The sequence below is a fragment of the Arachis duranensis genome, chromosome 3 (assembly GCF_000817695.3).
Source record: "Arachis duranensis cultivar V14167 chromosome 3, aradu.V14167.gnm2.J7QH, whole genome shotgun sequence".
Taxonomy (NCBI): domain Eukaryota; kingdom Viridiplantae; phylum Streptophyta; class Magnoliopsida; order Fabales; family Fabaceae; genus Arachis; species Arachis duranensis.
The window spans coordinates 128733928-128758167 of NC_029774.3; the positions used below are offsets into that span (position 1 = coordinate 128733928).

General features: G+C 30.8%; 2 protein-coding genes across 2 annotated transcripts; both read right to left on the reverse strand.

Moving 5' to 3' along the window:
- Positions 1-17350: 17350 nt before the first annotated feature.
- Positions 17351-18601, reverse strand: LOC107481858 (probable 3-hydroxyisobutyrate dehydrogenase-like 2, mitochondrial). The gene has a single exon (XM_016102201.3). It carries the CDS (start codon positions 18472-18474, stop codon positions 17545-17547), a length of 930 nt encoding a protein of 309 aa, XP_015957687.1. The 5' UTR covers positions 18475-18601; the 3' UTR covers positions 17351-17544.
- A 3025-nt stretch (positions 18602-21626) lies between these two features.
- On the reverse strand, positions 21627-23588 carry LOC107481560 (uncharacterized). The gene is made up of 2 exons (XM_016101836.1): positions 21971-23588; positions 21627-21883 (listed from the first exon to the last, which is right to left on the reverse strand). The coding sequence occupies exons 1-2, from the start codon at positions 23586-23588 to the stop codon at positions 21627-21629; spliced, it is 1875 nt and encodes a 624-aa protein (XP_015957322.1).
- Between the last annotated feature and the right edge of the window lie 652 nt (positions 23589-24240).

A 24240-nucleotide genomic window follows, 5' to 3' on the forward strand; every position in this document is an offset into this window, starting at 1 on the left:
TTGACAATATATTTAAACAAAGTGGCATTATTAAAGCTAAATTCTACTCGATTTTCACTAAAATATAATATGTAAGTTATTTTTAAAAATAACTTATATTTTAATTGGTTATTATCTTAATTTATAATTAAATTATTTTATATTTAAATTATTATTTAAAAGGGATAATTTAATAATTTCTTAAAATATCAAAATTTCTCCTCCGTTGATTGAAGCATATTTTCACTTCCCCATCACGTAGTTTCGGTATTTTTAGGTATCGCTATCGTCGTCGTGACAAAAAGCGGTGACGTCGTCGCCATCTACTGTCCTCAGTTCTTCTTTCTTTAGTGTATCTGTTAGAATATAATTAGGATCAATTAGTATTATTTAGTATATCTGAATATTTATTATAGGAGATTACGTCTTTATTATTACGATTTTCTTAGTACCTATAAATACCCTTTTATATTGTATCATCCCAGATAACTTGAATATACTCAATAATACACAAATCTTTTCTCCAATTTAATCTCTTGTTTTTAACAGTATCATCTCTTAAAGACATAGTTAAATTTCTGTAGCTCGTAGCACTTCTTCTCAGTATAGCCAGCACCGATGTCATCACTATCTCCTGCCTTCTCATTCGATCTCTCTTTCTACCGTGGATCGCCCCTTAACAATATAATTAATAGTTAGTTTGGTTATTAATTTTTCAGTAAAAAAATATATCTTTATTTAATTACATGATATAACATATATTCATATGTAAAATATAATATAATAAAATAAATCTATTTAGAGTACTTAAAAGTATTATTAAAGTCTAGAACATACAAATATAATAGTAAAATTTGTATTCTAAATCTTTTTTTATCATATATAATTTATTTAAAAAATAAATAAATTGTTAAAATTAATAACACAAGTTTAAAAAGATAAAAATCAATTTTCTTACAAGTATTTTTTATAAAGTAAAAATAATATTTAAATAAAAAATATTTAGTATTAAAATTTTTAGATACAAAAGTAAATTTTATAGACATTTAAGAGATAAATATGAAATACATGTCTAAAATAAATAAAACAGACAAAATAGAAGTGCTCTTGAGAAATAGAAAATTATATCAAATATTCTTGCAAATATTTTTTTTATGTCTCTTTTCGATTATTGTTAAACTTACTTTTATCATATTCACATGAAATTAAAAAATACTCCATCTCAAAGAAATTTTAGGTATCATCGGAGAAGATGATAAAGGGTAGAGAGTAACTAGCAATGACATAGGAATGACATAGGAAATCGCACATTTAATATTTATTGAGAGGCAAGAATTAATTGAAAAGAATAACACATGGGAATCGATAGATCGCCCTTCAAACAAAAATGTCATTGGAGTTAAATTGGTATACAAGACTAAGCTTAATCCCGATGGATCCATTCAGAAGCATAAGGTAATGCTCGTAGCTAAAGGATATGCACAAATTCCTGGGATAGATTACATAGAGACATTTGCACCTGTAGCTTACCGGTCTGGACCGGATCGATTCTAAATTATAGTCCAAAAAAATACTTTCTTCCTATTTTTCGTTCAACTTTTATGATTAGTCAATTATATACATGATACTTTCAAATAGTGTCCGTCACACTTTTTCTTTACTTTATTGATTGATCCATAGCAGTATAAATTTTTTGATGATGATCGAGTATTTTTTTATTACGACGACGCTTGAAAGTCACTGATGAAAAAAAATGAAGAAGTAAAAATGTATTTTAATTAATGAAAAGAAATATTTTTTTAGGTAATAATTTAAAAAGATAAAAATAAATTTTACTATATTAAAATAGTAACTAAAATTAAAATAAATAATTAAATATCTAATTAAAATGTGATACATTATAAAAAATAACATATATATTATTTTAGAAGAAGTTAATAGAATTCACCTTTATTAAACAAAAATTGACGGTCTATGTTATATATATGATATAATATGATATGATATGATATATCATCGCAATAATGCATTAGATGTATCCGACAGATAACCCCACAGATATCTAAAATAGTAGCCGATACTCGGTACTATATTAAGCCATGCTTCGCACGCATAACAGTCACAAGATAAAAGCAAAACAATATATACTAGCTAGCAGCTAGCTATTACATAAAATTTAAAATTTATATAACTAACCAAAAAATATATCACCATAAAAATAAAAATATAATAAAAAATTAGATTAGTGTTATTTATTCTTAATTCTTTATTCACTCAAATATTATTGTTTTATAGTTTTCTACTGGTTTCTTATCAAAAGTAATTTTTGAGAAGGATCTTATTGCGATTAATATTCTAGAAGATATATTATGTAAGAATAGAACTGTTCTTGTGAATAACAGCTAAGGAAGTGTATCAAAGAGAGAAAACAAATGTAAATAAGATAGGCACCACTCAAATAAAGATTTCAAAAACAACTTTTTCTAAAGACGTTTACCTGGCAAAACCTCAATCATACATTATAAAGCTACACTTTTAACTATGTAACACTTAAAATCATAACATTTTATGAGAAAAGCGTCACTTAATAGAAAAAAGTAAATTAGAAGATTTAAGAGAAGAAATAATTAAATTATCAAAATTAATAGATCAAAAACTAATGATTTTAACTAATGTTAATTGTAATGATACCGAATTCTTAAAATCAATACAAAATAATTTTTTTCAAAATCTTTATTTTACTATAAGTTTTATCGAATGATTTCAAAAACCTGAAAAAACTTATATTTCACATGGAATTTCTAAAAAATGTTACCATGGAAATGATTCTCCACATCTTTATCATACGTTTAACCCACAATTAAATTCTATAGTAGATATGCTTGAAGAAATATTAGTATCCATAAATTTTCAAAGAAATAAGGAAAAAGAGGAACCTAATATAAACGAAATTAAACAAATATTAAATAAATATTTTCAGAAAGAGAATCCCAAAAGAAGAAAAAAATCAAAATATAGCCAACATAACAAAACTAAAAATAAAACGACCATTGAAATTATGAATATTGAAGAAAAATTAGAAGAAGTTACAATGCTTTTTAAACAATTAAAAATGGCTCAAGAAAATAATATTATGGAACAATAATTTCAAATAGAAGAAGAATTAGTAAATTCTGAAAGTATAAAAAATGAAGAACACATCCTAGATTATTCAAGTGATGAAGAACCAGCAATTCCAATACAAGTAAAAAATGAAGCTGGAACATCTAAGGATAATCAATCTCAATTTAAATGGGAAACAGGGTTTGAAAATTATGCTTTTAAAAAGGGATTTATAAATAAAAATTCAAAGTATACAAAAATACCATCAAAGTACGTTCCTAAAATCCAGGAAACGGAAGGAGAAAGAATGCTCGATTTAGACTGTAAAAAGAATGAAAAAGAAATTTTTGAGAACTGGTTGAACTCCTTATTATTAGAAGCCTTTACTAATCCAAAACTTAGTGAATTGTCTGGAGGAGATATATGAAATTATATATGATTTCATACTAAAGGAACTGTAAGAGATTATATGACATCAATAGAAAACCAAATAATAGAAGAATTAGTAACAAAAACAACAGTTTACAATAAGATATTACATATAATGATAATTCTATATAAAGAATTTTTTGAAAAAAATATTATAGATCATAGACAAGAAGTCTATAATAAAAAATATCAAGAAGCGAAAAATCATTTAGCTAATATTCAAATATATGATTTATGTAATGTGGAATCTTACATATGTGAATATAGAATACATTATTATAAACTAAAAGAAGAAGATAAAAACCATTATCTTAGTATGTATATAACAAAACTTCCATACCCTGCTAATGAATTTATAATAGGAAGATTTATAAGAGAAATAAATAGAGGAACAATTGAAAATAATTTTGGAGGAGCAACCTCTACAATAAGAGAGGAAATAAAAGAACGTTGTATGCAAGAAGCAACTCAAAAAAAATTTGAAAATATAATTAGAATTTGCTGTCAAGATAATGAAGAAATACCTCAAAAATATGGTCTTAATAAAAATTTTCAAAGAAAAAGAAAATATCAATTTAGAAAAAGAAAATACTATCCAAATTGGAGAAAAAAGAGGTATTTTAGAAAAAGAAGTAACAGTAAAAATAAAAAACAAAAAAATGACTATTGCCCAAATAAAAAAGAAAATTGTAAGTGCTGGTATTGCCAAGAAGAAGGACACTATGCAAATGAATGTCCAAAAAAGAAGGATAAAAAAGACCTTACCAAACAATTAGAAATTGCTAAGTCTTGTTTCATGGAACCATTAGAAGAATCAGATGATAACTTAGACTATATTTTTGAATATGTCTCAAAAACAGACTCAGAGACTGAGCAATAATGCCACATTTATTACTATAAAAATAACAGAAAAGTTTATAAATACTTTCATAGATACTGGAGCAACACAGTGCTTTGCTAGTACAAATATAAAACTTGATTGGAAAAAATTAAAGAAACCATTAAGAGTTAGAATAGCTGACAAATCAATACATAAAATTGACCAAAAAGCAGAAATGGCTGAAATATTTATTCAAAATTATAGGTTCATTGTTCCATCCATATATATGTTAGATTCTGGAATGAATTTTATCATAGAAAATAACTTCTTAAAGCTATATCATCCATTCATTCAAGAATTAACATATATAGTTTTAAAAGCTCCACACGATTCTTCAATAAATCAAAAATCAAAACGTATAAAGATACCAACTACTACCATAGATAAGATTTTAAAATTTAAAATATTTTCTATATGTTAATGTTATTTAAATTTATATTTTCAGATAAATATCCCAAAAAATAATCTTGAAATAAAAATAGAAGAACTTTTGGATGAAACTTGCGCTGAAAATTCTTTAGATGTTAAAAATACAAATAAAGAATTAGTAAGCATTAAATTAAAAGATCCTACAAAAGAAATAAATGTTCCAAATAAAATTCCTTATTCCGCAAGAGATAAAGAAGAGTTCTCATTAGAATGTAAAGATCTTTTGGAAAAAGGAATTATAAGACTAAGTAAAAGTCCTCATGCGGCTCCAGCCTTTTATGTCGAAACAATAATGAAATTAAAAGGGGAAAACGAAGAATGGTAATTAATTATAAGAAAATAAATGAAGCAACTGTTGGTAATGCTCATAAACTTCCAAGAAAATATTCTATTTTGGAAAAAATCAAAGGAGCAACTTGGTTTTCATCTCTTGATGCAAAATCAGGATATTGGCAACTTCGTTTAGACGAAGAAACAAAGAAATTAACTGCTTTTACTTGCCCAACAAAAGAGTTAAATGAATTTATTCTAGTTTATATTGATGATATATTAATTTTTACAAAACAAGATAAAGAAAATCATCTTCAAAAATTATTAATAGTTTTAGAAAGATGTAAAGAAAAAGGATTAGTTCTTAGCAAAAAGAAAGCAAAAATAGCAAGACAAGAAATAGAGTTTCGTGGGTTAATTTTATCCACTCAAGGAAAGCTAAAACTTCAACCAAATATTTTAGAAAAGGTAAATTTATTTTCTAATAAAATAGAAGATAGAAAACAATTACAAAGATTTTTAGGGTGTATAAATTATATTTCTGATCAAGGATTTTTAAAGAATATAACAGAATACACTAAAAACTTATTTCCAAAAATAAGTACTAAAAAAGAATAGAAATGGGAAGAAAAAGATAGTATGCAAATTCAAAGAATCAAAGAATTATGTGAAAAGCTTCCGAAATTTTATATTCCAGTAGAAAATGACTACTTAATAGTAGAAACAGATGCTTCAGACATAACCTGGTCAGGATGTCTAAAAGCTAAGAAAGCTATAAAAAGTTTGGAACAAGAAAAAGAATCACTAGATTCTAAATATTCCCCGAAGGAATTACTTTGCATGTATATTTCAGGGGCTTTTACTCCAACAGAATAGAGATATGCTACTCATGAAAAGGAAACTCTAGCAGCAATTAAATCTCTTAAAAAATAGAAAATTGATTTACTACCCAAAGAATTTACATTAAGGACAGATTCAAGTTACATAACAGGTTTCATTCGATACAATTTAAAAGTTGATTATAATCATGGGAGATTGGTAAGATGGCAATTATTTTTGTTACAATATCCAATAAAAATTGAATATATTAAGGTGACAAAAATATTATTGCAGATACATTGACAAGAGAATGGAGTTCGTTTACAACGCATTAAATCAAGAAATTCAAAAATATCAGCAAGAACTCGAAGAATGCAAGCATTGTCTGCAAATAAGGGCACAGATCCAATCCCTCAAGAAAGCTATTGAAGCAATGAAATCAACACAACAAGCAAAACCATCAGAGTTTGGCTAGCTAAGCATGGTGGACAAACCAGGTGAAGAAAACATTTCAGAAAATAAAACAATTGCTGAAATTATTAAAAAATCTATACAAGATAAAAAATATTATGTAATTTATAATGGCCCCATGAAAGGAGTATATGATGTATAGAAAAAAGCAGCACCATTCACACATCAATCAAAGATAGTTCATAAAGGAGGATTTTTAACACTGGAATAAGCAAAGGAATCCTTCAGGGAATATGAAGCTCTTCATCTAGAGCAAACCCTAAAAAGAGCAGATAAAGCTCCAATTCAAGCCCAAAGAACAGAAATAATGAGAAACATTCCTACAAGGGCTGAAATCAAGGAAAAGAAAAGGGTCTGTAGATCAAATATCAGAGAAACCCTTAATATAGTCCTGAATTGGACTGAAGAAAAAAAAGGCAAGTTTGGGATACTATCCTATTGCCAAAGAACAGCTAACAAAGCTGGTTATTTTTCCAGAGGCTTTCCCATCTGACACTTATCAGTTTTTCCAGTATGGATTAATTGATACAATTTTAATTTTTAATGATCTAAAAATTATTAGTGAGTTTCCTGCAGGATTCGTTGATGCAGTAAAGAGATTTAAAAATATGATTGAAAATGTAAATCCAAGGGATATATCCCTAAAATTTATAAATAGTCAACCTATTTTTAGTGAAGAAGAAGAATGCTTAGTTCCAGCACACCAAGTAATATTCATGTCCGTCTTCTCAGAAAACTTTCAACCAATTGATCAAATTCAAGATTTAACAATCTACGGTCATGAAGGAAGACTAGCCAGCACATTAGCAAGGGTCTTTGAAAGAACTCAAAAAATAACAAGGGAATCTCACACAAGAATTAATTATAAAAGCAGAAATACTCTGCTTGTGTCCAGCAAAAGAAATGAAATTGAAGAAAGAGAGATGAGACTCTTGGTGGAATTTGAATCTGCATTCTACAATTTATCCGGACTCTTAGAAAAGCTCCCTGAAGGGATAAAAAGGAATCTCTGCTATTTGATAAAAGACAGAGAAGAGCACAAGTGCCAGCTATGTGCCTCGAAAATATCTGAAGAAAGCAATAATGAAATGGAATCCACCCACATGATAAAAGAAGAGGACAGTGCATCCACCCACATGATAAAAGAAGAGGACAGTGCATCTGAAGCATCCCTCAACATTATTGTATAATGACGTAAGCGCTTAGGTCATAGAGCACCAACAGTGTAGTTGGTGCAAGATAATAAACAATGACGTAAGCAATGACGTCATAAGAAGGGTAAGGATGGAAATTGTCCATCAGACCCAACCATTATAAATAGAGTTTTTAGGCAATTGTAGAAGTATCAGAAAACAGAAAGTAGAAGGCTAAGAGTACTCATATGCTAGGAGAGCAAGGAGGAAGCTGCCGAGGCGATTCTGTAGTCTGACAAAAGAATTCCCTTAGGAAAAAATAGTTTTAAACTCCACTCTGGAGTTAATATCTACAATCTCCCCTCTGGAGATAAAAACACATTATGTAAAATATACTAAATAAAGGAAGTTTTTCTCTAGAATGGTACGCCTTTATCCTAATATCTTAGTTATGAATTATTTAGAAAGCTTAGAATTAATGGAAGAATCGGATTATTATAGATTAACTGCTTTATTAGATAATAAAAAACAGGTTGTTCTGAAAACAGAACTAAATCTCAAATCAAATAAAAATTTTAATAAATAAAGTCTTTTAAAAGAAGTTTTTAATAGAAAAAATATAATATACTATGGAAAAATTCAACTTGAAGTCCTGTAAAAATAAAAACTGCTAATAGAGAACTTGAAATAGCTTTGATAAATGATGAAGAATTAAGTAAACAGATTGAGAAAATTAAGGATCAACAGAAAAGATCTAAAATTGGATAGATTCATATTAGTACCATACAAGTTTTAATTAAATCGACATATATGAAAGGAATTAATTCACCAATAAGTTTAGCAATCCGTGATAAAAGAATTACTGATGACGCAATAGATCAAATAATTGAAATTGTTCATGGAAATTTGGCAAATATAAATGTTAAATTTAATGCCTTAATGCCCATCTTGGATATGCTATACCTTTATCAACTGAAAATCTTGGTAGATCTATAAGTTTAACTTATAAATTTTATAGAAAAAGTTTAATGGAACAAGATGATGACCATTTTCAATTACATATGCAATAAATTATGCTTTAACAAATAGCCATCATAGTATAATATTTAAAAATAGAGAAAGAATTTATGTTGATAAATTATTTCAGAAAATTGTAAAAACAGAAATACCAAAATATAAAGTTATGGAAAACTCAGTTCTATTATTAAAAGAACCATCAAAAAGATCGGTTTCATCAAATTTTTAAATAAGAGAATCTAAAATCAATAGTCCTTTAAGTTTATCTAAATTAAAAATTAAAGAAGAAAACTCTGAAATAAAAGAATTAACAAAAAAGGTCGAAAAATTAAATGAAACCCTGAATACTAAATTATGACAATAAATAAGGAAGAAATATATGTAACTTATCAAGATAAGAAACAAGAGCTCTTTGAAAAAGAAAATCGTTTGAATTATTTGCAGTTTTCTGAAATAAATCAAAGAGCATTTAAAGCTCTAAAAATAATCTATAACAAGTTAAAAAGAGAAGTTGAAGAGCTAGAAAAATTAATAGAATCTCTGAAAAATAGTGATGAATCAATGATAGAGTTTGCAGAAATTCTAAAATAAATAATGATAAACAAAACTATTTTAGGAATTATAATAAGATTACCTAATTTATGAGGCATAAAAAGATTGAAAAACCAGAAAATAAAATAAAAAGGAAAAGAGCGAAAAAATTAAAAAATAAAATAGAGGAGTATAAAAGAGAATTAAACAATCTTCAGATCGAAATTGATGACCTTATAATAAAAATGATAGAAATAAGAATAAATATAAACAAGTTAGAATTAAATTTAGGAAATTTATAAATGCCTGAAAAACTATATTACAATTTAAAAGAATTAAAACTGTTGATAATTAGAAATAAGAGAAAGTGTAGAAATAAAAGAAGTCTTTGAGAATTTAAGAAATTATAAACTTATTCGAAGAAAAATATGAAGAGTTAGTAGAAATTTCGAAAAAGGAATTAAAAGAAAAGTCGAAATTGAAAATTGGTATCAGAGCCAAGTTAACGATTAAGGGTAACACTTTCTCTTTAAGCAACACTTTTAATACTACGCTTTTAAATCAATAACAACCATAAAATGAAAAACGTCTTTACAAAAAGATGAAATTGACAACTTTACCATAGCATCCACCAAAAATAAGATATCATAAAACTGTTCTTGCACGAAAAATAATTTTTTTATATTTATATATAAATATATGTGATTTAATTTATTTTTAATATATATTTTATATTAAATATATATTTTATACTGATGGTTAATTTTAATGGCTGATTTTAGTATACATATAGCATAATCCAATTAACTAATATAATGTCCTTAGAATGCTTATTAACAAAACTCTTATCTAGAATATAGATATGAAACTATTTAAATGAACTTGTAAAATTTAAATAAGCAATGATATATGACGATATTGTTTCTCCAACTTCCAATAATGAATTGGAAATTTCCCATGAGTCAAACTAGAAAACAAATACCTTAGTGGCTTATTGCCCATTAATTATTATAAAGAGACACATGTATAAGGAGATACATCTAAGAGATACATCTACAAAGACACTTTCATTAGACACATATAGTTAGACACATCCATAAAGATACTTTCGTTAAACAAAGTTATAAATAAGAGATGGTAGAAATTGGTAGAATTGTTGTTGGTTACGTAGTGAAATTGTTTAAAAAAAGATGTAAATCATAACTTCTAAAACAAATGTTTTTTTAGTACTTTTATTTTTATTATTAAAAATTTATTAAATATACTAAAAAATAATTAATTTAATAACACTCGACCAAACACAAAATTTTTACCGTCCAACATAACGTACGTGCACTAGTATCTCGCTGGCACATATGGTACGTACCAATAATAACATAAATCTATAGAATGGATTCGGTGGGTATAAACATATCACGTAAATACAAAACGTTTTTCATTATCAAAGTATGCGCGGCTACACTAACTTGAAACCAGCTGTCATTTTAGATTTATTAATTTAAATTGACGTTTTGTTATTAGATATATATGGGGACCACACCTGAATTTCGCATGAGATAAGGATTGATAGTTTGATGCTATATATTCGGAGAAAAAGGGATGGATAACATAAACATATGATGCTGTTTTCGATCATTATATAAAAAGCTTTTAGACATTCTGAATCCAGAATCAGAGCCACTTGTTGCATTGCAACGTCGGTGATATAGCGTTTCCAAATGATTACAATTATGTGTAATGTGTTGTAATGTTGTATACATAGTCAAATAATTAGTTGGTCAACAGAGTAAATTGTAGTAACACTAATCCATATAGCAGTTACACGAAATAAGTCTTCATTCCTTCGTCAACCATAAAGAATTGTGGCACGACAAGCAATTATTGATCCGTGAATTTGATCAGGAAGGTAAAGTCTACAAATGTATTCAAATTGGTAACTATCATCTATATTAAGTAGGCAATCTACATATTTAAAACATTTAGGAAAAAACTTTAAGCAATTATAATTTTTTAAAATACTAATGTAATTGCAACTTTTTTTAATTATATGTAAATCGCAATACCTGTCGCAGATTAGAATTGTACGTAAATTCGCTACATTCTGTCACGGTTTACACTAAATTTGGCTTGTGCATAAACCACTACACCAGTTTATATTGACTTTTGTAAACACACAATGAACAGAAATGGCATCGATGAAGAAACCGCGATATCCTGAGCTCTTAACAATTTCAAATTTTATTTTATATTCGGCTTTGTAAAATTTATAATTATAGTTATAATATAATACGTTTATTATCAAAATTTTGCATAATATAAATTATGATCTATCAAAAATGATAAATTAAATAAAAAATTAATTATAAGTAACAATAGAAACATAAATAATAAAAATTTATAGGTTAAAATAATACTAAATTAAAGAGCCCTGATAGTATACTAAAAAATTATAAAATATTTTTTTTTTGTTTAACATTATAAAATTTAAAAAAAATTTCAAATATATTAGTACATCGGTATTTCAGTAATTTTTAATCATTAATTTTAATTATATATATATAATTTTTTTATGATCTTAAGTATATGATAAATAATTTTTATATTATTTTTTTAGTATTCTAATTTTTCATGTATATTATTATTTTTTGCAATTCTTATTATTTCTTTGTTTATATTATCGTTTTTTAGATATGAAGAACAGGAAATGATAAAAAAAGTTAATATGAACAAAAAAATAATAAGAATTGCAGAAAAAAATAATATACATGAAATATTAGAATACTAAAAAAAATAATATAAAAATTATTTATCATATAAATAAAAAATAAAAATATAAAATAGAGTACTATAAATTTTAAAAAAATGTTCAAGTGTAATGGTACACCAGTGTTTTAATGATTTCTAACCACTTATCTTAATTATAAATTATATATCGGTTAAAAATCACTGAAATACCGATGTATGAAAACTTTCCTAAATTTTATAATGTTAAACAAAAAAAATATTCTATAATTTTTTTAGTACTATTAGTACTCTTTAATTTAGTATTATTTTAAACTATAAATTTTCATTATTTATGATTCTATTTGTTGAGTTTAGTTTGATTTTAGATTTTACAAACGATGACAAACATTTCTTGGGTTAAAAAGTCCAATATTATCTAATCTCATGGTGCATGAGCCACTTCAAGTGATAGACAATATGAGGTCATTAATTGCCAATGAGTAAGAGAACACTGAACACAAGGTGAGAATAAAAAGAAAGAACAAAAAGAGGACATCTGTCAACATGAGGGACAGCTGTGGCTTTAGCATAAAAACAAGACACCATGACACCTCCACTACTCCAAGAATATCAGTAAAGCAACATTCAGATCATGAGTGAGCAAAATACAAACTTGCAAAGAGCAGAAGCAGCAGTACAGCTCCTCGGACAGCAGTGATAATAGAGCAGAGAGAAAAAAAAGCCTACCAAGGAGAAAAACATATCAAAGGACAGCAGAGGTGGTGGACGAATTCCTCAACCAGCAAAGATAGTGGAGCAGGATAAGCAAGGACTGCATGCCCTCATAAATAACTCCAACGGGTAGCTGTAACATGGAAATGAAAGAGGCAAATTGGAGAGCAAGCTGAATATATAAAACCAACCTCATTCCAACATTTGAAGATAAGAAAAAGAGAGCAAATTCAGAGCATCATCTCAACTTTGAGCTGAATTCTTTTTCTTCTACTCGAGGTTCATTTCTGATTATTTGTTATGGCTATATTGAGTCATCTTTTGTATTGAGAAAAATGCTGAAAATATGAGTAAAAAAGTCATGAGAGAAAAGGTAAAAGGTGCATGAAAGAGCCACTGAATTTCTAGTATTTGAGTTGTTGAACTAGGATTAGTTCCCCTTGCCAAGTTGGGTTAGCACTTGGTGAGTTTGAATCTGTGTAGATTCCCCTTCCAAGTTAGGACAACACTTTGGGTTGCTAAGCTATGGTGAAGAAAGCTTAGTGGTAGATACTAGTTGAATTAGGTTATAATTCAATAGTATTAGTGATTGTAATCAGTGGATTATAGTGAAAATTCTATCATAGTTTGTGGTGGAGACTGGACGTAGGATTCATGGTATTTAGAATCCAAACCAGGATATATGATGGCAATTCTCTGTTTCAGTTCTGCATATGAGACAAAACGAAAAAATCTTCTACATTTTTAGCTTCCTCAAAAATAGAGCTTGAAAAGTTAATATTTTGAGCTAACTTGATTCAACCTTCCTTCTCAAGTTCAATCAGTTCCATCATTATTGTTACTTATAATTAGTTTTTCATTTAATTTATCCTTTTTGATAGAATTATCATTCATATTATGCAAAATTTGGATATAAATGTATTATATTATAATTATAATTACAAATTTTACAAAGCCGAATACAAAATAAAATTTGGAATTGTTAAGAGCTCTATTATTAAGAGCTCACATTTATCATTCATTTGCATATTTGCTAAAGTAAGAGACAATGTTTGGGAGAAGAAGAAATCGCTACACGGTATCACGGTGTCTTCATCAACACAATTCTTTTAAAAACCGCTGCAGGGTGTAGCGGATTCTGTATTTACAAAAGTCAATATAAACTGCTATAGGGTGTAGTGGTTTATGCACAGGCCAAATTCAATGTAAATCGCGACAGGTTGTAGCAGTTTACGTGCAATACTAATCCGTCGCGGTTTACATATAATTAGAAAAGTTGCAATTGCGTTTGGTGTTTTGAAAAGTTATAATTACGTAACATTTTCTTCCAAATGTTTTAAATATGTAAATTGCCCTATTAAGTATCATTCATATTAAATGTATACTAAAATCAACTATTAAAATAAATTATTAATATAAAATATATATTAAAATTAAAGGAGACACTTATATAAAAATACTTAAAATATTTTTTTAAAAAATATTCTTTAATAATTAAAATTTAATACATGTAATCGATTAAATTGTATTTGTTGAGTTAAGAAATTAACTAAATTAATTAGTGATGACAAACATTATTTTTGGGCAAAATAAATAATTAGTGTTTTACAGGCCAAATTCCTTTAAGCAGCCCAAATGGTATAAAGACAATACAGCAAGGCTAATGGGTAAAGCCCAAACAAAAGCAAAGGATAGAAGCCAAAGAAATCAGATGGGCCAAACGTGTTACATGATCTAAGCCCGAATTGATTTTCAATTCCCACCATAATGCTCCAACTAAAGCAACGTTCCCCTCCTCTCAAATCAAGTCAAATCAAACCTTCAGAAAAGTAAGAAAGAGAAAGAGCTTCTTCACCAAACTAAACACCAAAAAAAGCAAAAGAGAGAAAGGTAAAGCTTGACACACAGAAACTTAATCAGAAAATCCAAACCAAATCAAGCTTAGGTTAAAGGTAATCCATCTCATTTTGTTTGCATCAAATCTTCTTCTCTTCTTCCCAACTCTCTGCTATATCCGAAAACGGCATTCAAGGGAAAGTGGTTCTCTGTCCTATTCTGTTTCACATCTACGGTCACAAGTGATACTTGGGGACCAAGTAGCTTTTCTATGGCTAAGATCAAGTTGACCATGAGAAGATTTCTATGGTTACTGCTTTGTGGCTTTCGGTCAAGATGAGGAAGTCAGAGGGAAAGTTTCTACTCTGAGGATTAAGAAGAAAAAGTGGATCTGTGGTTGGTGAAGCTCAAGGCTCAAGATGTTGACCTTGGAGGAAGAACTAAGGAACATGCAAGGAGATAAAAAGAAGCTTGTTGTTCATTCTGAAGCAAGGGAGAGAAAACCAGTGAATTGAGGTTTTGTTCTGAGAAGAGCTCTTTGAAGAAGTTCAACTAACTGGACAGTGTAACCTAAATCAAAGGTGCATTCCGCCAGTATGAAGAACTGAATCAGAGGCTTGCTTATCCGGTTTTTCGCATAGCACAGAGGCTGTTGATGAAGTCAATCTCCTCCATGTTCTTACTGATTGTAATGATCTTTTCAATGTTTATCTTTCTGTAATTTCTTGAGAGAAAAGGCATTGTGAGAAAGCTTGTGAAAAAGCCAAGAGTTGAAAAAGGCTGAGTGAAACACTTGAGAGAAAAGCCTAGAGTTATTTTCTGATTTCTTTAGGTTGGTTAAGTGTCTTGTATCTTGTACCTGTTTGGTATCCCTTTCTTAGTTGGGTTAGCACTAAGAGTGAATAGTTGAGTGTCAGCATAGCCAATGTCAAGTTAGGTTAGAACTTGAGTGTGAAATTGGTGTATGTAATACTGTTAACTATAGTGAAATTCTTCCACAGTTGTGGAGGAGACCGGATGTAGGTTGCATAGCACAAAGCAACCGAACCAGGATACATGCTGGTGTTAGCTCTTTCTTCTCTGTCATGTTCTGTTTTCTGATATTCATGAGACAAAAATAATTTGTCTCATAAATTTTCGCTGCTGAGTTCAAACAGAATCAGATTTGTAACTTTGCTTCAAAAAGGGTGAAAACAGCAAATCAAAGGAAGACATAGATTCAACCCCCCTTTTCTAAGCCTACCACAACCTTCAGTATTATTTTTATCAAAATTAGACTGGACAAATTGATTTGACTAAAAAATCAATAAATCAAACTTTGAATTAGTCTAAATTAATATTTTTTTTATAAAAAATGACTATAATATCTCTATTATAGAAAATGACCAAAATACTTCATATAATATCTCTATTATTTGTTCTTGTGTAAAGAAATATCTCTGAAGTATAGCTTGTTTCACTCGTGCTCGAACTTGCTTTCCCTAGAGGAGAGGAAGGAACGTTGGGCACGGGACTCCAACGTTCAAGTAAGTGAGAATGTGTGGATATTTAGAGCAAGGAATAGAATGAATTGCGTATGTGTGACTTAGTGGGTCACTAGTATATATTGAGTTACTCTTAAGTGGTTATCCATATCTTTATTATTTGGTTTGACGGAATCCTCTTCCTGATACTCTGGAATTTGGGACTTTAGTGGTTTGTTTAGAGAAATTCTCGAAAAAGTTACTTTGTTGAATGGGTTTCGATTCCGAGATTGTTGGTGTGAGCCGAAAATGGGGTAATGGATCATATATACACATATATATATATTCTAACTTTTCTCCACTGTCATAGGATTAAGATTTAAAATTAAATATATATATATATATATATATATATTATAAAATAAATATTTTAATCATTTTTTATAATTAGAGTATTATAATCATTGCTAATGAGTTATAACTCAAATGGCATAATCTCCCTATACTCACTTAAGAAGTCGCGAGTTCGAGTCTCCTTATTTTTGGTAAAAAAAAGTATTATAATCATTTTCTATAAAAAAATTAATTTAGATCGATTCAAAGTTTGATTTACTTATTTTTTCGATCAAACTAATTTGTCTGGTCTAATTTTGACAAAAATAACATAGTTTAATTAATTATGTATATATTAAATTTTAATTATTAAAAAACGTCTTAAAAAGATGTTTTAAGTATCTTTATCTTAGTAGTTTTCTAAAAATAAATGATTATATTTATATTTATATACAAATATATTATAATAAATTTTAATAGTTAATTTTAATATATAAATAATATTTTTTATTAAATATAGCTAACAACCAACCAATTTAAATTCATTGCTTAAATAAATATCGAGAGTTTAAATAAAATTTAAATCCATAATAAATTAAATCTTGATTTATTAGACTAACAAATACTATAAACAACCGAAATAAATAATTAAATATAGCTAATAGACTGGCACACGCGGCTCTAATAATTGTCTCGTGCCGTTTTAGAAAGGTCTAATTAATTAAGACGTTTTTTTTCAAACTAACGAAAAATTTATATATAATTTATGGTGAAAACTTAGGTGAAGTCGACTTCACGTGAAGTTGATACGTGAGAGCTGTTAGATGAAAATTTAGTCAAATTAGTCAAATCATCTAACAACTCTCAGATATCAACTTCACGTGAAGTCGACTTCACCTGAGTTCACCATAATTTATTTTTTCAACTAAATAAATGTCTCGTGCAAGTGTTTTGAGACTCGTGAGATCTTGCAAAGGCAATGTTTTTTATCACACGAGAGGGTAAAGGCCCAACTAAAACAAAATAAGGAAACCACATTAGCAACAATGGTCGTCTAGTCTGTGGAGTGATATGGAGCCCAATTTTGAATAAGCAAACGCAGATGAAATGAATTCACTCCCTGACCAATAAAAAAAAAGAAAAAAAAGAATTCACTCAAAAGTCAAAGATCTAGGTGAGAAGAATCATGAGGCAGCCACACATTACTAACTAGCTATCAATTGCAACACTATCATGTACTCTTGGTCTTGGCAAATACATTTGTTTCAACTAGTGCAAGCCGCTAGTGCTTCCTATACTGGATTCCTGCTAAGAGTGTGAATGCATGATGCAATCTTATTGAGTAGGGTCGTAGTGATAATTTTACATTGATAATTAACTAACTAACTAACAAACATCACATGCCATTGATCCTCTCAATAACAGTTATAACACCCTGACCACCAAGCTTACCATCACCATTAGCAACCATACTCTGAAAAATCTGCTTACAGATGGCAGCACCAGGAAGCACAACACAAGATTCATCATCACCACCTTCAACAACATCCACACCCATTCCCAAATCCTTAACCTGATACTCAGCATAACCACCTGGCCTGAAATCTCTCCCAATCATCCTCCCAGCGAAAAGCTCCATCGCCTTCGACCCCGCCGCACCTTCCCTAACCGCCTCAACGAACTTCTCCAGATCCAGCCCCACGCGCTTCGCGAACACCAAACCCTCACTTATCCCAACCAGGTTCCCTCCTATCGTGATCTGGTTCGCGATCTTGCAGCTCTGTCCGCACCCCGCGCCTCCCATGTACGTTGCTTTTCCCATCACCGAGAACAACGGTTGCAGCCATTCCACCACGTCGCGATCTCCGGCCGCGAAGATCGCCAGTTTTCCGTCCCTGGCGCCGATGTCGCCACCGGAGACCGGCGCGTCGACGGACCAGGACGAGCGTTGTCGTGCGGCGGAGAAGATCTGGCGGGCGAGGTCCGGGTGGGAGCTGGTGGTGTCGACGGTGACGGAGTTAGGGTTTAGGGAAGAGATGATGGAGTGAGGGCCGTCGAGGTAGAGGGAGCGGACGTCGGAGGGGTGGCCGACCATGGTGAAGAGAATGTTGGAGGATTGGGAGAGGGCGGAGATGGAAGGGGAGAGGGTTGCGCCCTTTGATTGGAGAGAGAGGGAGTTTGGGTTGGATGGGTTGCGTGCGTAGAAAGAGAGGTTGTAGCCGGCTGAGATGAGGCGGGAGGCCATAGCGGCGCCCATAACTCCGATTCCGATGAATCCAATTCTGGTCTTGGATGGATCGATGGGCATCGGGTACGGCGTTCCCATTTTCTTTGGTGCCGAATGAAGATGCTCCTCACAGTGGAGTGCGCACCGGCCACTGTGGAGTGTTTTGGATGCTCTTCTAATTTCGCACTTGTTAACCAGAAACGTTAGAAGGACGTTAAAATTATTGTTTTTTACTTATTAATTAGTTATTAATATTTAAAAATATGAACTAAAGTATATTATTAAATTAAAAAATTAAACTAATAATTATAATAAATTATAATAAAATTTTAATATTTTTTTGTTAATTATTGGTGAGTATATATATTGTTTGGTAAAGTGAGTATGTGTATATTATGAAGGGGAGAAGCCGAAAACACTGGTGATAAGAGCTTTCTAATTTTCTTATTAGAGAAATGGACTTGGGAGAGTTTTTGTTTGTTGTGAAATTGAAGGCTTTTTTTTGGGTCTGATTAAGGGAGTGGACTTTAAAGTTGGGTTAAGGTTCGTATTTTGGTCTGTCCAAAAAATGGTTCATAGTTTGAGCCCTACGGGCTATATTTTAGGGTTCGTCCATTTTGGCAGTAATTGGTGTTTTTTTATATAAAAAAATGCAATATTAAAAAAAAATCCAGATTTAACGATGAGGGATTTGAATCCTCTAAATTTTAAATTTTTACTTTAGAAGATAAAATGTGGTTTTCTATTCTTGAATGGTTTCTCTTAGGGGTGGCAAAATGGGTCGAGCCCGCCGGACCGATCCGCTAAACCCGCTAAAAAAGGCGGGTCGGACTAGAATTTAGAGCCCGCCAAATTATAAAAACCCGCCAAACCCGCACCGCCAAATTGGCGGGTTTTGGCGGGGCGGGGCGGGCCGGTCTGCCGGGTCGAAGCTTTTTATTTTTCTTTTTTTTATTAAATAAAAGAGTGGTTGCTATTATAAAATTAATAATTAATTAATGAATTTTATTTTTCAAAAAAAAAAAGAGTCAAGCGGGCTAGCCCGCCAACCCGCCAATCCGTCATAAAGCGGGGCGGACTAGCATTTTGAACTCATTTTAGTTGGCCGGGCGGGTCGGTCCGCCCCGTTTATGAGGCAGGCATAGGTGGGTCGGGCGGGTTGGGGTGGACCGGCCCGCTTTGCCACTCCTAATTCTCTCTCATATTTATTCTTGATTCCACCTATAAAATAAATAGTAAAAGATTACACTTTACTTTTTAAAATGAAATTCAAATTTTAGAAGATTCAAATCGTGACAGTGTTATGGCCAGGTAAGCTGTAGCTCACAATTCCAATTCTATGCGTTGCCAGCGAATCATATGGTAAAATATCTGCTTTTTATATTCTTTGTTCTTGGACTGCATTAGCTTGAGGAATATGATCTATCATCTATGATCTATCAATTATAGAGAAAGTTGTCAAGATGTGATTCAATCAGCCTGGCGGCTTGGCTTGAAATGACTATTTATAAATTATAACTTCCACAATTCTCTTTTTAAAGAAAAAACTCAAAATATCTTTCTATTTCCACATTGGTTGTTTGTATTTTTGTATTAGATTAATACGTTGAAAATTTTCAAGTTTAAAAGTAAAGTACTGTATATGATGCTACTTTGTTATGGGATTGTTATTAAATTAAACTAAAGATATTGTTTGTTAACTTCGCATCCAATCAAAGTTGCCTATCGTGGAAGAATAAGATGCTTCCTGTGGTTCTTGAAAACGAAAGGCGTGTAATATATAATTGCTTGCTTTCTGATTCAGAAAGCAATGAATTAATAGATTAATTACAGATAATAGAAGGTGTCAAAAAGATCACTCACACACATTTTCTAATGATCTTGGTTTCAACGTGTCTTGTAGCTTGATTTAATATTAATAACTATATTAATTATATATATTATTCAAAGTGCAACATAATTAATGGATATGTTTCCAAGTGTTTGGCTGGTTTTTGTAACAACCCTACCGTCGATAATCTCTCCCTAGGGACAGGTATCTCTCTCCATGCACTTCATTCTCCATAGTATAGGTGAACAATAAAAATATTAAACAATGTAAACAATAGATATATTAAATGTTAATTTTATTAGTGTACGGATAGTTATTTTAATAATAAAATTTAGAAGATTAATTTGGAGGTGTAGTGTGTTTTTTTATTGGTGATTGTTCATATTGTTCAATAAAATCATTGTCCCCCTAACATTCTCCTTCTTATTTCACATATGAAAAATATTATATTTAAAGAGGTCTGCTACACATTCAAGTTTTTTTGCCTTACAAATCTTACAAGTTGGCACAAACCCAACAAAATAAACGTATTACACTCCCACATTCAAGAGTAAATAAACGCACGTTATTCAACCACTTCCTGTTTCCAAAGCGCGCTATTCACCATGCATTATGAACGACTCTTCTTCTTCCTCCTCCATGAAAACGAGTTTCTTGCCAAATTTGAAGATAATAGAACTTCAGAAATACACCCAAACGATTACAGAAATGCACCCAAACGATTACAGTGATACACCCAAATGATTACAGAAATACACCCAAAGGATTATAGAAATGCACCTAAAGGATTTAAGAAATACATCCAAAATTCGTTGAAGTACACCTTATGTATAATTCAGAACTCTTTCTCTTTCTCTTTCTCTTTCTCATCTTCTGCTGCTTCTTTTTCTTCAAAAATAATTTCAGAATTTGATGTCAAAAAATAATGGAAATCGAGAATAACAAAAAAAAATAGAAAAAAAATACGTAAATGAAGAATGAGAAAGAGAAGGCAAGAAACAAAAGAAAAGAAGAAGAAGAGGAAGAGAAAGAGGAAGAATAATGTGCAGCAAAAAGAATAAGAAGATGCAATAAAAACGTACAATAACGATTCGAAGCGCGTTAATGTAAATAACTTATAAAGACTTGTATAAAAAAATGCTCGTATGTGGAGAATTATTATATTTTAAAAGATACCTAGTTATCTGTTTACATATATATTATATTTAAAACTTCATGAGATAATTGATATTTGCACTTTTTCATTGTGTTACCTCATAATTGGCGAAATACTAATCACATTTATACAAGTATTTTATACAACTTGACTTTAATTTTTTTTTTGGTGAACTATCTTTTTTTTGGAGCGAGCAACTTGACTTAATTTAATATTTTTTTTGGTGACTAAATAGAAAAGAAAGAAAAAAGAGATAAAACCAAATTAATTGGCTAGGGTCATATCTAAATCTATTAGATGTTGAAGCTCACTCCATGGTTGGCTCCAATTCGAGTGAATATCCGCGACAGAAGCAGCTGCTTTAGCCATATCTGCAACACTATTTGCAGTCCTCTGAATTAAAAGAATAGAGACTCTCCAATTCCAATTCATAACCTCCTGAATATGCTTTGCCAAATCCCATTCCGGAATATCCTTACTAAGCATTCTTTGGTTTACCAAGAAAAGAGCTTCTAAACAGTCTGTTTCACAAATAACCTCACGAAATCCACTCTCCCAAGCAAGAAGTCATCCTCTCCAAATTGCATACAATTCAGCAAAAAAAATACTGCACACTTCGACTTTTTCAGTGCGAATAATACAACCAAAACCAGCATAGCCAGAAGGAGCAAACCAACTAGCATCACAATTCAATTTAACAGAATGAACTGGAGGTGGAACCCAATGCAAACAAAGTGAAAGAGGAGACAGAGATTGATGCATAGCAAAAATAGTGTGAAACTCCCTTACTGAACTACGAATCAAACTCACCACTTTACTAGCACTCCATGAATCATCTATATTAAATAAGTCATGATTCCTGCTTCTCCAAATCCACCAGATAGTCGAAAAGAAAAGAAAAGCATCTCCACTCCTTGCACCTCTGTAGAGCCAATCATGTAAATTCGAGTTATCTGAATACAAGCCTAAAAGGGTCCAGACCTCCTTGGCACTAGGGCACTCCCGAAGACAATGAAGAATGGATTCAGAACCATTCTGACACCGATGACAGGTGCTAGATAAAGCTAAACCACGACCCAAACGAAACTCTGCTGTAGGAATAGCATTATGGAGACTGAGCCAAATCAAGAACTTATACTTCTCAGAAATATGCAGACGACATACCCACAACCAATTATCATGCTCATTCCAGTCAAACTTTCTTTTGGCTAGCCAACTGTACCCACTCCTAGCTGAGTAGAGTCTAGAAGATGCCACACCCCACGACCAACCCGAACTCTCTCCAGCATTCAAATCCGGATTATAAGCATTCAAACGCTGTTTGACATCTTCTGGAATGATAGAGAAAATATCATGGAGATTCCATTGACCATCTTTCCAAACGTCTCTAATAGTTAAATCAGAGTCAGATATATGTACAAAAGGGACATCTTGAGCAATTGGGCCCTCAATACTCCAATTGTCAAACCAAAAAGATTGATCAAGTGACCCAACGCACCAATTTGGAGTGATCACGGTCCTCCAATTAACAAGAGAAAGACCTCTACCATCAACTTGACCCTTCCAAAGGAACTGTCTCATCATAGAAGATAATTTATCGCAAACCCAATTTGGAAAAAAGGATACCTGCATATGATAGACAGGAATGGATGCTGCAACAGAATTGATCAGGCAAAGTCTCCCTGCTTTATTTAGAAGCCTTCCTTTCCAATTAGCTAATCTTCCCCTCACCTTTTCAATCACCGAATGAAAAGAAGCCCTACTGGTACGGGAATGATTAAGGTTAACTCCAAGATATCTTCCTAAGTCCAAAGCAAAACGTATTGAAGAAACACTAGTAAAAATATCTCTTCTACGAGCAGTCACATTTTTAGAACAAAAAGCTTTAGACTTTTCAAGATTCACTTTCATGCCAGATGCCTTGCAAAAAATATTAAGAGAATGCATGACCATTTGGACCTGACTCTTTGTAGCCTGATAGAAGAGTAAGAGATCATCTGCAAACATCAAATGAGAAAATTTTGGGCCACCCCTAGTGACAGAAACTGGTTTCCACACACCCTCGACCACCTTATGAGATATATAGCAGGCAAGTCTTTCCATACAAAGCACAAATAAGTAAGGAGACATTGGATCGCCCTGTCTAAGCCCCCTTCTAGGAGCAAAACTATCCAATCTATTCCCATTCCACATAATAGAAAGAGAGGATGCACGGACACAAGTCATAATCAAATTAACAGTGATGATAGGAAAACTAAAAGCAATGAGAGTACTCTCCAAAAACCTCCAATCCACCCTATCATAAGCTTTTTCAAGATCAATTTTAAAAGCAAGAGTACCTTTCTTGGATTTTGTGTGCTTCATGAAATTCAAAATTTCTTGGGCCACAATAAAATTTCTTGACTTAATTTAATATGTGTAAGTGTAACTACTATCCAAAGCAGCTCTAAATTATTTTTGTACGAATATATTAGTGACACTCATTGAGATCTTTGAAATGATAATATTTAGTATAAAAATAACTTTTAAAACTTATGATACATCCAATCCATTTACAAAACCTTGTAACATAGTATTAAAGTAGTTATATAATATACATAATAGTAATTTCCAAATTGGTATGAATGCATGATAGCTCAACTGTATGAATGGTAGTTTCTCTCTAACGTAATCCAAAATGAATAGCTTGATTTTCATGATGAATTGATGATTGAGACATGCAGCCATACTAGGGCCGGTGATAACAAATGCCAAAATACAGCACGTGAGCACGTGTCATGTTACCACTTACCACCGGAAAAGGGTATCCCATTTGTTTGTTTCCCTCAAAATGGGACCCAAACTCCATAATTATTATTTAAAAAATTTTAAAATTATC